The sequence below is a fragment of the Hipposideros armiger genome, unplaced genomic scaffold (genome assembly GCF_001890085.2).
Source record: "Hipposideros armiger isolate ML-2016 unplaced genomic scaffold, ASM189008v1 scaffold_1154, whole genome shotgun sequence".
Classification (NCBI taxonomy): Eukaryota; Metazoa; Chordata; class Mammalia; order Chiroptera; family Hipposideridae; genus Hipposideros; species Hipposideros armiger.
In genome coordinates this window covers 214,173-231,244 of record NW_017732504.1, presented here as the reverse complement: position 1 = coordinate 231,244, position 17,072 = coordinate 214,173, and the positions used below count along the sequence as shown (strand labels likewise).

Sequence of the window (17,072 nt, the reverse complement as noted above, 5' to 3'; positions counted from 1 at the left end):
ACAAAAGGACAGCAACTTGTCTGTTCCCCTTCCCCCAATTCCCCAGCACTGTTCCCATCCCCCCAATTCCCCAATAAAAATCTTTTAAAAAAATGTTTTTAAAAAATAGGTATATTTTTTAAAGGCTATTTTTTTAGAGCAGTTGTAGGTTCACAGCAAAATTAAGAAGAAGGTACAGAGATTTCCTATATACTCCTTCTCCCCACACACATATAGCCTCCCCCATTATCAACATCCTTCTTCAGAGTGGTAATTTGTTACAGTTAATAAACCTACACACATCATAACCACCCAAAGTCACAGTTTACATTAGGGTTCACTCTCTGTGTGTTGTACAATCTATGGGTTTGGACAAATGTATAATGACATGTATCCACCATTTTAGTATCCTACAGTGTTTTCACTGCCCTAAAAAATCCTCTGTACCCCACTTTTTCATTGCTTCCCTACATGCAACCTAGCAACCACTGATCTTTTATTGTCTCCATAGTTTTGCCTTTTCCATGATGTCATATAGTTGGAATCATATAGTATATAGCTTTTTCAGATTAGCTTCTTCCAGGTCTTTTCATGGTTCATAGCTCATTTCTTTTTAGCCCTAAACAATATTCCATTGTCCGGATGTACCACAGTGTATTTCTCCATTCACCTACTGAAGGACATCTTGGTTGCTTCTCAAGTTTTGACAATTGTGAATCAAGTTGCTATAAACATTTGTGTGCAGTTTTTGTGTGGACATACTTTTCAACTCATTTGGGTAAATACCAAGTAGTGATTACTGGATTGTATGGTAAGAGCAAATTTAGTTTTATGAGAAACTGCCAAACTGTCTTCCAAAGTGGCTGTTGCATTTTGTATTTCCACCAGCAATGTATCAGAGCTCCTGTTGTTCCACATCCTCGCCAGTACTTGGTGTTGTCAGTGTTCTGAATTTTAGGCATTCTAATAATTGTATAATGGTATTGATGCTGGCGAGATGAATTCCCCAGAATGGGGACTCAGGCCCTCAGCCAAGAAGGTTCTTGGCTTCATGTAGGAAAAAATTCAAACATGAGCCGATATAGAGTTTGAAGTGAAATTAAGTTTATTTAGCAGAAAGTAAAAAAAGAAAGAAAGAAAAAGGCCACCCCACAGACATAATGGTGGTCTCTAATCACTAGTGGAAGAGAAAACCCCTCCACCTGCTGGGCTAGGGTTTATATGTGTTTTCTTGCTTCTGTGGAAAATTTCTTGGTATGAGAAAAAAAAAGAACAATGGTAAATTTATCTTAACTTCAGGAAGAATAGGGGCAGGTTTATCTTTAACTTTTGTAAGGCACAACCTGTGACTTGTTTGTAGCAGGCTTAACTATGGGATGGCCACAATAAAATCTTTTTGCTGAAAACTTCCCTAACCTCATGAAAGAAATAGACATACAAGTTCAGAAAGAGCAAAAAGTCCCAAACAAGATGAATGCAAAGAGACTCACACCAAGACACATCATCATTAAAATGCCAAAGGTTAAACACAAAGACAGAATCCTAAAAGCAGCAAGAGAAAGGCAGTTAGTTACATACGAGGGAGTTCCTATAAGACCGACAGTTGGTTTTTCAACAGAAACTTTGCAGGCCAGAAGGGATTGGCATAAACTAGTCAAAGTAATGAAAAGCGAGGAGCTATAACCAAGACTACTGTACCCAATAAGGCTATTATTTAAAATTGAAGGACAGATAAAGAGCTTCCCATACAAGAAAAAGCTAAAGGAATTCATCACCACAAAACCAGTGTTAAAAGAAATGTTAAACGGACTTTAAGAAGAAGTGGGGAGGCTTGCCTCTACCTGCTTCGGGCAGAGTCTACTAAGGTGCCCCTGTCCGCTGATTCATGTTTTTCTGCCGTTTCTTGGCAAAAATGGCAAACTGATGCTGTTCTGAAGAGACTGGAACAGAAGGGAGCAGAGGCAGATCAAATCATTGAGTATCTTAAGCAGCAAGTTGCTCTTCTTAAAGAAAAAGCAATTTTGCAGGCAACTTTGAGAGAAGAGAAGAAACTTCGAGTTGAAAATGCTAAACTGAAAAAAGAAATTGAAGAATTGAAGCAAGAGCTAATTCAGGCAGAAATTAAAAATGGAGTGAAACAAATACCATTTCCATCTGGCACTCTACTGCAAGGTAATTCCATGGTTTCCAAAAATGTGATACAGTCTATACTATTAACAGCCATGTCGTTTGGTGCCAAAGAACAGATAAAAGGAGGAGGAGAAGAAGAAAATAAGGTGAAAGATAAAACTGAAAAGAAAGGAGAGAAAAAGGAGAAGCAACAGTCTCTACCAGGAAGTGCTGACTCTAAGCCAATAGATGTTTCCCGTCTGGATCTTCGAATTGGTCATATCATCACTGCCAAAAAACATCCTGATGCAGATTCTTTGTATGTAGAAGAAATAGATGTTGGAGAAGCAGCCCCAAGAACAGTTGTCAGTGGCCTGGTGAACCATGTTCCTCTCAAACAGATGCAAAATCGGATGGTGATTTTACTTTGTAACCTAAAACCTGCAAAGGTGAGGGGAGTACTATCACAAGCAATGGTGATGTGTGCTAGTTCACCAGAGAAAGATGAAATCTTGGCACCTCCTAATGGGTCTGTTCCTGGAGACAGAATTACTTTTGATGCTTTTCCTGGAGAGCCTGATAAGGAGCTGAACCCTAAGAAGAAGATTTGGGAGCAGATTCAGCCTTTTCTTTACACTAATGATGAGTGTGTGGCTACATACAAGGGAGCTCCCTTTGAGGTGAAAAGGAAGGGAGTGTGTAGGGCTCAGACTATGACCAACAGTGGAATAAAATAAAACTAAATTAGAATGCTTCCATGACTGAAATACATTGGAAAAACTTTAATAACAATAAAAAGAAATACATGTGTCACTTATTCCTATAAAAAAAGAAGAAGTGGGGAGAAGAACATAAATATGAATAATAAAACGGCAATACCTATCAATAATCACTTTAAATGTGAATGGATTAAATGCTCCAATCAAAAGACACTGGGTAGCTGAAAGGGTAAGAAAATAACACCCATACACATACTGTCTACTACAGACCACCTCGGAATGAGAGATACACACAGAGTGAAAGTAAAAGGATGGGAAAAGATATTTCATGCAAATGGAAACAAACAAAAATGTGGGGAAGCAATACTTATACCACACAAGATAGACTAAAACAAAGGCTATAATAAAAGACAAAAAAGGACATTGATAATTGTAAAAGGATCAATGCAACAGGAGGATATAACCCTCGTAAACATTTATGCACCCAACACAGGAGCACCAAAATACATAAAGCAAACATAAACCAACATAAAGTGAAGATTGAAAGTAATATAGTCATAGTAGGGGAATTTAATACCCCACTAATATCAATGGATAGAACTTCCATACAGAAAATCAACAAGGAAACAACAGCCTTAAATAACACATTAGACCAGATGGATTTAATTGATATTTTTAGAGCATTCCACCCCAAAGCAGCATTATATACATTCAAGTGCACATGGAACAATTTCCAAGATAGATCCCATGTTAGGCCAATATTCAAGTCTCAATTAACTTAAGTAGGCTGAAATCATATCAAGCATCTTCTCTTACCACAATGGTATGAAACCAGAAAGCAATTACAAGAAATAAATTGAAAAACACATAAACACATGGAATCTCAATAACATGCTACTAAACAATGAATGGGTTAACAATGAGAATGAGGAAGAAATTTAAAAATACCTTGAGACAAATGAGAATGAAAACACAATGACCTCAAATCTATGGGGCACAGCAAAAGCAGTCCTCAGAGAGAAATTCATAGCAATACAGGCCCACCTCAAGAAACAAGAAAAAATCTCAAATAAACAATCTAACCTTACACATAAGATAACTAGAAAAAGAACAGCAAACAAAGCCCAAAGTGAATAGAAGGAAGGAAATAAAATTAGAAAGGAAATAAATGAAAGAGTCTAAAAAAGAATAAAAAGATCAATGAAATCAAAAGCTTGTTCTTTGAAAAGATAAATGAAATTGTAAACCTTTAACCAGACTTGTCAAGAATAAAAAAGAGAGGATCCAATTCAATATCAGAAATGAATGAGAAGTGACAACTAACACTATAGAAATACAAAGGACTTTAAGAAAATACTACAAACAATTATATGCTAACAAATTGGACAATCTGGAAGAAATGGATAAATTCTTAGAAACATACAATCTTCCAAGGCTAAATCAGAAGAAACAGAAAATCTGAACAGACTGATTACTACTAATGAAATAAAATCAGCAATCAAAAATTCCTGACAAACAAAAGTCCTGGACCAGTTGGCTTCACAGGTGAATGTTACCAAAGATTCAAAGAAGAATTAACACCTATGCTTTTCAAGCTATTCAAAAAAAATCAGGAGGAGAGAAGGCTCCTAACCTCATTTTATGAGGCCACCATTATCCTGATTTCAAAACCAGACAAAGACATTACAACAACAAAAACACCCACAAAAAATACTGTAGGTCAATATCCCTATGAGCATAGATGCAAAAATCCTCAACAAAATATAAGCAAACCAAATTCATCAATACATTAAAAAGATCATACACCATGATCAAGTGGGATTTATTCCCACCTGATGCAAGGTTGGTTCAATATCCACAAATCAATTAATGTGATACATTACATAAACAAAATAAATAAAAATCATATGATCTTATAGATGCAGAAAAAGAATTTGACAAAATCCAGTATCCATTTATGATAAAAACTCTCAGCAAAGTGGGATTAGAGGGAATATACCTCAATAAAGGCCATATATAACACACCTGCAGCTAACATCATACTCAATGGTGAAAAGCTAAAAGGATTTTCCTTAAGATCGGGAAAAAGACAAGAATGTCCACTTTCACCACTTCTATTCAACACTGTATTGACCCTACTCATTGCAATCAGAAAACAAAAAGAAATAAAATGTATCTAAATTGGAAAGGAAGAAGTAAAACTGTCATTATTTGCAGTTGATATGATACTATAGAGAGAGAACCCTAAAGATTTCCCCAAAAAACTATTACAACTTATAAAGGAGTTCAGTAAAGTAGCAGGATACAAAATTATATTCAGAAATTGGCTGCATTTTTCTACACCAATAATTATAGAAACTAATAAAACAATCCCATTTGCAATTGCATGAAAAAATACCTAGGAATAAATTTAACCAAAGAGGTAAAAGACTTGCATTTGGAAAATTATAAGACATTGAAGAAAGAAATCATAGAAGATATGAATAAGTGGAAGCATATTCCATGCTCATGCACAGGGAGAATTAACATCATTAAAGTGTTCATACTACCCAAAGCAACCTAGATTCGATGCAATCCCTATCAATACCAATGGCATATTTCACAGAACTAGAACAAATAATCCTAAAATTTATATGGAACCAAAGAAGATCCTGAATAGCCACAGCAATCTTGCAAAATAAGAAGAAAGTTGGAGATATCACTCTACCTGATATCAAACTATACTGCAAGGCTATAGTGATCAAAACAGCATGGTATTGGCATAAAAAAAAGACACATAGGTCAATGGAAGAAAATAGAGCTCAGAAATAAACCCATGCCTATATGGTCATTTAAGCAATGACAAAGGAGACAAGAATATAGATGGTGCTGGAAAAACTGGACAGATACATGCACAAAAATAAAACTAGACCACCTTCTTACACCACATACAAGAATAAACTTGGGCTGGCCGAGTGGCTCAGTTAGTTAAGAGCGCAAGCTCTGAGCTATAGGGTCACCAGTTTGATTTCCACATGGGCCAGTGAGCTGTGACCAAGCTGAGCTGCCGCTGAGCTCTGTTGGCAGGATGGCTCAGCTGTTGAAAGCACGTGCTCCTAACAACAAGGTTGCCGGTTTGACTCCTGCATGGTATGGTGGGCTATGCCCACCTGCAACTAAGATTGAACACGGCACCTTGAGCTGAGCGGCTGTGAGCTGCCGACAGGTGGCCGGGTGACTCAGTGGTTAGAGCGTGCACGCATAGCAACAAGGTTTCCACTTCGACTTCTGTATGGGATAGAGTGGGCTGTGCCCACCTGTGATTACGATTGAACACGGCACCTTGAGCTGAGTGGCCATGAGCTGCTGATGGGTGGCCAGATGGTGACTGGACTTGGAGCTGAGCTAGCTGCGCCCTCCACAACTAAGATCAAAGGACAACAACTTGGCTGTTCCCCTTCCCCAATTCCCCAATAAAATCTTTAAAAGAAAAAGAGAGAGATGCAAACTTCCAGTTATAAAATAAGTCACAGGGACATAATGTACAGCATAGGGAATATAATAAATAATATAACTTTCTGACAGATGGTTACTAGGCTTATTGTGGTGATCACTTCATAAGTTATATAAATATTGAATCACTATGTTGTATACCTGAAACTAATAAATTGTACATGTATGTTAATAACAAATAAAATTACAGCACAAATGGTTCCAAAATTTTTAAAAAAAAACAGACTATAAGCCATGTGCCAGGGTTTCAACTTTTTTTTTTTAAGCTGAGCCATCCTGCCCCCTGTTGGCAGCTCAGCAGCTGCTCAGCTTGGGCCAGGAATCGAACTGCTGTTGCTCAGAGCTCAAGCTGTGGAGTGAGCTCTTAACCAACTACGCCACTCGGCCGACCCCCAGGATTTCAACTTTTAACAAGCGTGGTTCCTGCCCTCAAGGACATAAGCCAGTCTTCAGTGGCAGTCGTGCATCACAATCACCTGGAGGCTGGTTAGAATCTGTTGCTGGCACCCACCACCCATTTCTTATTCAAGTAAGTAGGGTTGAGGTGAGGCCCAAGATATTGCATTTCTAAAAAGTTCCCAAGTCTTGCCCATGAAGCTGGTCCATGATAACACTTGAGAACCTTTCCTCCATGGGATACAGAAAGTGTTTGTGGCTTTGTTGTGGACCGTTTGTGCGTCCAAACCCCCAAATTCATATGCTAAAATCTTAACCTGCAATGTGATAGGAGGTGGGGCCTTTGGGAGTTAATTAGGTCATGAGGGTGGAGCCCTCACTAATGATTAATGCCCTTATAAAAAGTGACATGAGAGAGCTTGCTTCCTCTCTGCTCTCTAACTCATGAAGATACAACTAGATGATGGTCATCTGTGAATAAGGTACAGGGCTTCCACAGAAATGTATCACGCTGGCATTCTAATCTTGGGTTTCCAGCCTCCAGAACTGTGAGAAACAAATGTTGTTGTTTAAGCCTAAATAAATAATAAAAGAATGGCTAAAGGAAGTTCTTTAAGCAGAAAAGAAATGATAAAGGAAACATTGAATATCAGGAATGAGAAATAACAGAGTAAAAATATGGGCATATTTAATAGACTATCTCCTGCTGAGTTTCCTAAATTACGTTAGATCGCTTAAACAAAAATGACACTGTTTTATGTAGTTCTTAAGGTACACAGAGGAAATATTTAAAGCAATTATACAATAAAGTAAGGAAATTAAAGGATCTCAGTTGAGATAAAAAGTTTTTTAACTGGTTAAATGCTAACACAAGTAGACTGTGATAAGTTATGTACGTAAAATGTAATACCTGGAGCAACCACTAAAAATCTGTACAAAGAGATACATACTGAAGAACTCTATAGATAAATCAAAGGAGAATCTAAAAAATGCTCAAGGAACCTACAGTAAAAAATGAAAAGTGAAACAGAGGAACAAAAAACAAATCAACCAATAAAACTAAAGACAAATGTTCATAGCAGTTTTAATTGTAATAACCCAAAATTGAAAACAATCCAAATGTTATTCAATGGCCAAATGGTTAGAGAAACCATGATATATCCAGACCATGGAAAATTATTCAGAAAATACTCCCTCAAAGGAATAAATTATTGTACCTGAAAAACTGGGATTGATCTCAAGGGAATTATGTTGAGTGAAAAAAAGCCAATCTCAAAAGGTTAGATAATGTATGATCCCATTTATAGAACTCTTGATATGACAAAATTACTGTATTTCCCCATGTATAAGACACTCCCATGTATAAGACACACCTTAATTTTGGGGCCCGAGATTTGACAAAAAAATGTATTACATAAAGTTATTGAATTCAAGTTTTATTCATCATAAAATTCATACAACTCCTCATTACTGTCAAAACTCCCAACCATTAGCTTGTCCTCATCTGTGTCTGATGACGAATCACTGTCTTCATATATTGCCTCGTCCTCAGTTCCATCTATGGCATTTGAAATGCCACACTTCTTAAATGACTTGACAACGATCTCAATCTTGATATTATCCCAGGATCTTTTCACTCAGGTACAAATTTTAACTTGAATTCAGCACGGTACGAAAATCTTTTCTGAGCCATTTCTGGGCAGAACGTGGCAAAACAGTAACCTACTGTAATATACCAGTAACAAGTGCGAAACAATGAGCGCAAAGACAACAAGCGCGAAAAAGCGGGAAATGCAAGTAAACAAATCTACAACCACTGTATAAGACGCACCCAGTTTTTAGACCCCCAATTTTTCGAAAAAGGGTGCATCTTATACATGGGGAAATACGGCACAGAGAATAGATTGGCGATTGCCAGGGTTTAGAAGGAGCAGGGAGAGGAAAGGATGGGTATAACTACAAAGGATAAAACAAGGAATCTTTGTGATATTGGAAGTTTTATATCTTGATTGTGGTGGTAGTTACACAAATTTACACGAGATAAAATTGTATAGAAGTAGGGGCACACATACACAAGTGCATGTAAAACCAGTGAAATACACGTATGATAAGATTTGTGGATTGTATGTGTCAAATTTGATACTGTACTATAGTAGTGCAAGATGTTACCATTAGGGGAAACTGGATGTAGTGTACACAAACTAAATAGTACTTTAGGGTATTATTTCTGTAACTTCCTATAAATCTATAATTATTTCTAAAATAAAATAAACATTTTTGAAAGTCCCAGAAGAAAACAGACAAAATATGTGAATGGGCTAGCCACAGAAAAGGAACTTTGAGTACTAAAAATATTTGAAAGGCCTCAATATAAAACAGCTATGGTACAGGAATAAGTGACCTCTCACATCCACTGGCCCTTACCTGGTTCATATAAAATCACCAGCATCTGCATCCCCATTGAAGGATCCAAAAACCAAAGAAATCTTTGCTGAGATATTTGTACACTGACATTGCTTCTGCTCTGATGCAGGTACCGTAACTATCCTTAGTTTGACATGTTAGGACATTAATCACATTTTATAGTATGCATGAATGGTCTCATCCCCTCAATCTGAAACCAACCCAAATGCAGGTGATTTTTTTCCCCCCAAATGGAGAGTCAGTTATCCCCAAAGTAGAATATTTCATTTCTTTACTACTTTCAACTAGGGAAGAGCTTGTATTTGTAAAAAAAATTAAAAATTTTAAAAACTGGCTTCAAACAAATATAATATTCTGAGTTTTATTACTCTAATTAACATTATGAGGACAGTGTAAGCAAAGCATTATCTTAATTCAGGCTTGGTTTGTGTATTAGCAAAGAAAAATTTCTATACATGTTAGTAACCGATCAAAAATAAGAATCCATTTTAAAATTGTTTCTATAGGTCCAGATTTCCTGCACCCATTTCCTTCTTTTTTAGTGAATAGGTAATAAAGAAAGGCAAGAAAGAAAATAAAAAAGCAACAATTTGACAACCAAATTTGTTACCACCATCATAGTTGCTTTCATTCTATAAGAAATATTACAGATAAGTATAACTACTCCCTCTAAACCTTTTCCACTTCCTAAAAGTGGGATCCATGGTCATATATGGATCTATGGTCAACACACACTACTGTCCTTTGCATTATTTTATTAAATTTATACAAATAGTATGTCATGTTTTATTGTACATTTTGCTTTTTACTCAATATTATATATTGTGATCTATCCATGTAACTATGTCAAATTTGTATTCACTAAATACTGTATTCTATCACAGAAATAACCACATCATATTGATCTATCTCTCTACTAATAGAAATTTGTTATGTCCAATTTAGAGTAATATAAACCATGATGCAGTGAACATAGTGAACATATATATCTCTGTGCACGTATATGTGTGCTCTAAAGACAATACATCAAAATATAATTGATTGTTCCATATGTATGTGTTTTTAAAGAAATCCTGTTACTCCAAAGTGATATTCTATTTTCATCATAGTTTAAGAATTTTGCTTTTTATATTCTGTTCTTCAATCTGTTTGGATTTAATTTTTATATATTGTATACACATACACATATACCATATACATATATGATAAAAACTAATACTTTTTGTTAATATGAATCTTCCATTTATTGAATAGGCCATCCTTTTCCAGTTATTTCCATAGCATTATCACATACAAAATTCCTACATCTCCTTCCTCCAATCCTTGATCTGTTTCCACTGATTTATTTACTCAAGAACACATTATTTAAATGACACCAGTAAAGTATGTGATGATATCTAGTAGACTGCCTTTTCTTTTTTTCCCATAATTTCTTCAGCTATTTGTAGTTCTTTACTGTCCAATGCAAAATTTTGAATCATTTTGTAAAATTCTTTAAGTATAACTAGCTGGCAAAAACTTTGAGTGGAAGTACTTTATAAACTTAGAGATTTGTGAAAGAATTTATATTTTTTACAATGTCAAATCTTTTCAGACAGTGTTGTTTTTCTAAATTTTAAAGGCGTTCTTTTGTGCCCTTCAAAATATTTTATAACTTTATACATATATATGTATAATCCATTCTTGTGCTTATTCTTAGATATTTTATATCAACACATTTTCTAATTAACTATTTCTCATATATGTCGCCTTGCAGCTGCCGACTCGAATGCTCCTGTGCACTGATCCTCTGAAAAAATAAGGAAGTGTCTTGGAATGCTGAGACCCGAGGGAATGGTCTCGGTAAAACTTCCTTACCCGGTGGTCTCGGAGACCATCCCGGGGAGTATAAGTATGTGTGAAAGCACAACTCGTGCTTGATCACAATGAGTTTCGGTGAAGCAGCTGCTGCTGGTCTAATCGAATCAATTAACTGGGTATAGATATTCAAATTGACTTCTTTGTGACAATTGTAAATAAAAGTTATTCACCAGCCAGGGTCAGGGCTTGATCTCTCAGTCTGCAGAGACAAGATCCCTGGCCCACAGAAACTCTATTTTTGACTCTTGTGATTTCTTAACCCATTGCCGCCCCTCCTCAAAACCCCAGCCCTTTTCACACGGGACATGATATCTGGCGCCCAACTATTTACACATATAAAAGGTTATTTTTATAATTTCTCTTTTTTCCTAATCTTCTTTTTCTTGCTAATGCATTGGCTGGGAGCTCAAGTATCATTTTGATAAGTTGACAGCAGATATCGTTTCAGGTTTTAATGAGAATGACAAAATAAATATCAATAGATAAGAATGTCTGCTGAAGGTTTCTGATCATCAACTTTTTCATTATACAATTTGTAACCTTGGGAAGAATTCTCATGTTTCACAAATGTGTGACTTCTTCAAAAGTCTTCCCCACATTCATAGTTTTCTGCTCTAGAACTGATTATGTAATGTGCAAGAAGGTGCTACTTCCTTCTGAAGGTTTTTCCATATTTACAATATTCACAGGGCTTCTAATTCTAATGAGTATGAATTCTCTGGTGTCTAACAAGGTGTGACTTTTGGCTGAAAGCCTTACCACACTCATTACAATGATAAGGCTTCTCACCTGTATGTTTTCTCATATGAAGCGTAAGAGATGAGATTTGAGAGAAGGCTTTTCCACATTTACTACAGTCAAAGGGCTTCTCACCTGTATGACCTCGTATATGTATAGTAAGGGACGAGCTTTGGGAGAAGGCTTTTCCACATTTATTACATTCATAGGGTTTCTCACCTGTATGACCTCTCATGTGCACAATAAGGGAAGTTCTTTGAGAGAAAGCTTTTCCACATTCATTACATACATATGGCTTCTCACCTGTATGACTTCTCTTATGTAAATTAAGCAATGAGCACTGAGAAAAGGCTTTCCCACATTTATCACATTCATAAGGCTTTTCCCCTGTGTGACTTCTCAGATGAAGAGTAAGGGATGCAATTTGAGAGAAGGCTTTACCACATTTATTACAATCATAAGGTTTCTCTCCAGTGTGAACTTTCTGATGCGTAATAAAGTTTTGCTTTTGGCTGAAGGCTTTACCACATTCATTACATTCATAGGGTTTCTCTCCAGAATGAATTTTTTCATGAGCAATGAGATTTGATTTCTGGCTAAAGGCTTTGCCACATTCCTTACATATATAGGGTTTTTCTCCAGTGTGAATTCTCTGGTGTCTAACGAGGTTTGACATCTGAATGAATGCTTTTCCACATTCATTACATTCATAAGGTTTCTCTCTAGTATGAATCTTCTGGTGTGTAATGAAGTTTTTCTTGTGGCTGAAGGCTTTTCTACATTCCTTACATTCATAGGGTTTCTCACCGGTATGACTTCTCATATGTACAGTAAGGGCTGAGCTTTGAGAGAAGGATTTTCCACATTCATTACATTCATAGGGTTTCTCACCTGTATGAATTCTCACATGTATAATAAGCATGGAAAACTGAGAGAAGGCTTTTCCACATTTATCACATTTATAAGGTTTTTCTCCTGTATGACTTCTCATATGAAGAGCAAGGGATGCAATTCGAGGGAAGGCTTTACCACATTCATTACATGCATAAGGTTTCTCCCCAGTATGAACTTTCTGATGTGCAATGAGGCTTTGCTTCTGGCTGAATGCTTTTCCACACTCATTGCATTCATAAGGTTTCTCTCCAGTATGAATTTTTTCATGATCAATGAGATTTGACTTCTGGCTGAAGGATTTCCCACATTCCTTACACACATAGGGTTTCTCTCCAGTATGAATTCTTTGATGTCTAATGAGATTTGACATTTTAATGAAAACTTTCCCACATTCATTACATTCATAAGACTGCTCCCTACTGTGAATTTTATGATGTTTAAGGAGTTTTTCCTTGTGGTTGAAGGCTTTTCTACATTTTTTACATTCATAGGGTTTCTCTCCAGTATGAATTCTCAGGTGTCTGATGAGATCCAAGGTTTCACTGAATCCTTTTCCACAATTATTACACTTAAAGGGAGTTACTACAAGATGGGATGAGCTATTGCCAAATGACTTTATAGATTCATTATATTCACAGTATTCCTTTCTTATAAGGATTCTCTCATTATTGTAACAGTCAAAATTATTATGTTCTAAACATTTTCCAAATAAGTTACAGTCATAGAGATTGTGACTGGAATGAAAAAAGTCTGAGTTTGGAGAAAATGCATTTGCAAATTTCTTATGACATTCATTGACTTTTTCTTCAGTCAATGTTTCTGTGAACTTATCTTCAAGTTGTGTCAAAAGTCTGTCCTGGATATTCTGATGCTCATCAAGTCCCCATATTTCTCCTAAAACAGTTTGCAAATAAATATTACTTGTAATTCCTTCCGATATTATAAATCAAAAAGATTTTTTTAAATATGCTATAAAATTATAGAATTGATTCTTGGCTTAAGGCCTAGTTTCCCACTACTAAGCAAATTCCAGGTGCATATACCTCCTGTTTCCTAAGTTTTAGAAAATTTCAGGAAATTAGATATGAGTAGAGACAGACATATGAATACAACTAGCTTTTAAATGGAATCTGAAAGAACACAGATAAACTATTGGGTAAATAAAAGAGAATGTAGAATTTACATATAAAGTAAGAAAAAATAATGATAGAGAAAAAAACCGACAGGAAATTAAAATCATAAAACTATTTTAAAATACACTTTTACAAACTGTTTGATGTGAATAATTTTCTGGAAAATGTAAATGACCAAATTGACAATATAAGATATAGAAAACCTATATAAACCAATTTCTAAAAAATAAAAATATAAAAACAATCCCCTAAAAACAAAACAAATAGAAAAGGCCCAGAGTGACTCACATGGAATTTTAACAAACATTTAAGAGACGCCTCTCATGCTGTGCAAAGTGTTACCAAAGAAAAAAAGAGAATTTCTAATTTTTTTGTGTATGAAACAATATTAATACCAAAACCTGACAAAGATGACTACCAAAACAGCAAACTATATACCAATTTCACTTATGAATATCAATGTAAAAATTCTACATAAAGTATCAAAATAACCCAGAATAAAAGGGGGGGGACCCAGAAGTACATTAAATATAAGACACATCATACCTGAATAAATTTTTAAGTATGTTTCAATATTAGAAAAATTCTATCACTATAAATATATTAATAGGTCAAAAGTGAAAATTCAAGTAATCATTTCCAAAGATATTAAAAAGATGATAAAACTCAGCATCTATTTTTCATTAAAAAAACCCTTTATAAAATGGGACTAGATGGACACTTATTTAACTTGAGAAAAAGTACAGTTATAACTTAAACCCTAGCACCATACTTAATGGGAAAAATCCCAAAATATGAACATTATAGTCAGGAAGAATATGGGTACTATACCACTATTATTACAGTACTAGATAATGCATTAAATAGAGAAAGTAATCAGAGGTATAAGATGTTGTAAAGGAAAGGTAAAATGAACATTATTTGTCAACAATACATCGATTTACCTGCAAAATCAAGAGTCAACTGAAAAATTATTATAAAAAGAAACTCATTAAATTCACTATAAATAGTAGATATTATTTCAATAACCTTCATATTACATAAACAATTATTTATAAAAATATAACAGAACACTGCACATACAAATGCAAAAATATATATTAAAAAATATGGAATAAATTTAATAAGAAATATCCAAAAATTATAAGAAAACTTTAAAATGAACACACAGATTTGAAAAAATGGAAGTGTCATGGGTTGAATTGTGTGTTTCCCCAACCCCCGAAAAAAGATATGTTGAAGTTCTAACCCCCAGTGCCTCAGAATGTGAAGTTATTCGGAAATAGGGTCATTGCAGAAGTAATTAGTTAAGATGAAGTCAACTGTAGTAGAGTAACCCCTAATATAGTATGATTGGTATTCTTATAAAAAGAACGCCACATGAAGAGACAAAAACACAGAGAGAATGCCATGTGAAGATAAAAGACTGGAGCCAACGAATGTCTGGGGCTACCAGAAGCTGCAAGAGGCAAGGAAAGGTTTCAAAGGGAGCATGGCCCAGCTGACACCTTGATTTAGTATTTCTAGCCTCCAGGACTGTGAGAATAAATTTCTGTTATTGTAAGCCACCCAGTTTGTGGTAGTTTATTATGGTAGTCCTAGGAAACTAAGACAAAAGGTATATCAGATTCTTTGAACAGAATATTCAACAGCAAAGAACAATTATTCATAAGCTAACCTATCAGCCTAAAGTGGTTTTAATAAGAATGTCTGAAATTACAAGTAAGTAAGAGCTCAAAGGAGAATGATGTTAGGAGTTGCCACCATAGAGGGAAATGGGTAAGAAAAGAATGATTACTTTTCAATATATGTCCTTTTGTACTTAAAAAATCATACTATAAGCATGTATTATGTATTCTAAAAAGTAAATAAATAAAATTGTTCTGAACAATATGGTAATTCATAAAATGAGAACAAACTACAGGAAGGTAAAAATTGGGTGAAAAAGTTGGAACATAAAACTGAAAGAGCCACCCAGTTTGTGGTAGCATGACTGGATAGGGAGTAAGTATAGTGAGCAGGGGAGGGATAAAGAGTGCGAAATTGAACTTAAATACGGTAATAATAAATACATAAATTTATCTCTGATCCCATCTAAAATCACACTAATATGAGATAAAGAAAAAAGGATAAACTAAAAAAGACAAAGACTACTTCTCTTCCCTAGAAAAGGTGGAAGATTACTCTCAAAAAAAAAAAGAAGAAAGGCTCTATAGTTTGGGACACCAGGCAGAGGAATGAGGAATACAGAGAAAAGGAACTGGCTCAAACAAGGAGAGAATAAGTGAAAGTCTACATACTGAATGGTGAGACATACAGTCCTCTGTTGCTGCTTAGCTCCAAGATGGAAAAATGGAGATTTTTCTCCCTCTCTGCCAGACTAAGAATAAAGTCAGGGAAAAATTCCTGTGAAACAGCAAAGCAGGTAAAGTCAGAGATCTGGTTGCTACTAAAAATGTAAAAAGAAGGCAGAACACTACGCTTTGGGGTCACTCCAGTTAGGGGAAAACGAGACGCTCAATTAAACAAAAGATGCTGAGGGAGAAAGTACGATGAGGTCATTAAAGGTACTATCCAAGCAGAAGAGAAAAAGAACTCCCAGGGCAAGATCAAAACATTGCATGTTACAGAAAAGACTCTGGGTTTTAAGATGATGGAATAAAAAAGTATCTGATCTCTTTTCCTCTCTACAAGGAGAATAAAAAGTCACTGACTCTTCATTGATCCTATGGGGTGGCTGTAACCCAAATTATATTAAATGAGTTAGTGTTGACAAATAGAGTGAAGGCTGGAACACAGGATGCTGAAAAAAGACAGCTGTTCATGCTTATCTTAGGCAGAGCAAGAAAAGCTGACAGTGTCAAATGGATATCACATCTTGAAGGGCAGAATTAATTATCACATGATTACAACACTGAAATTTGGGAATGTAGACTGGTTACAGGAAACTGGACATCCCAAGATATGTCAGGGAAGCCACGACTGCACAAGGAAACATTCTGACATACTATCTTTTTAGGAAAAAGTCTACTTGGGTGAGAATGTAAGATTGAATTATGAGAAGATGTGTAGCTGCAGTTCCTTTCTAGATGAGAAGAAATAAAGCCTAAATATACACAACCATGTAGAATAAAAGGCTTCAATATGAAGCACAGATTCAATCATATACATTAAGTTGATAAATTTTTTTTAAAGGGTCAGATAGTAAATATTTTAGACTTTGTAGGTCATACAGTGTTTTTTTGTTTGTTTTTGTTTTTAAAGATTTTTTTATTGGGGAATTGGGGGGATGGGAACAGTGCTGGGGAATTGGGGGAAGGGGAACAGA

The 17,072-nt window shown here is 35.4% G+C and overlaps 1 protein-coding gene and 1 pseudogene across 1 annotated transcript in view; one reads left to right on the top strand and one right to left on the bottom strand.

The window, feature by feature from the left end:
* Nucleotides 1-1,769: 1,769 nt before the first annotated feature.
* LOC109376581 (aminoacyl tRNA synthase complex-interacting multifunctional protein 1 pseudogene) lies at nucleotides 1,770-2,905 on the top strand (annotated as a pseudogene).
* A 7,273-nt stretch (nucleotides 2,906-10,178) lies between these two features.
* LOC109376574 (zinc finger protein 569-like) overlaps nucleotides 10,179-17,072 on the bottom strand; it is a 36,084-nt gene continuing 29,190 nt past the window's right edge. Inside the window, 2 exon segments of the mRNA XM_019632581.1 lie at nucleotides 10,179-11,765; nucleotides 11,767-13,505. Coding sequence (XP_019488126.1) covers nucleotides 11,604-11,765; nucleotides 11,767-13,505 — 1,901 coding nt within the window. The 3' untranslated portion in view covers nucleotides 10,179-11,603.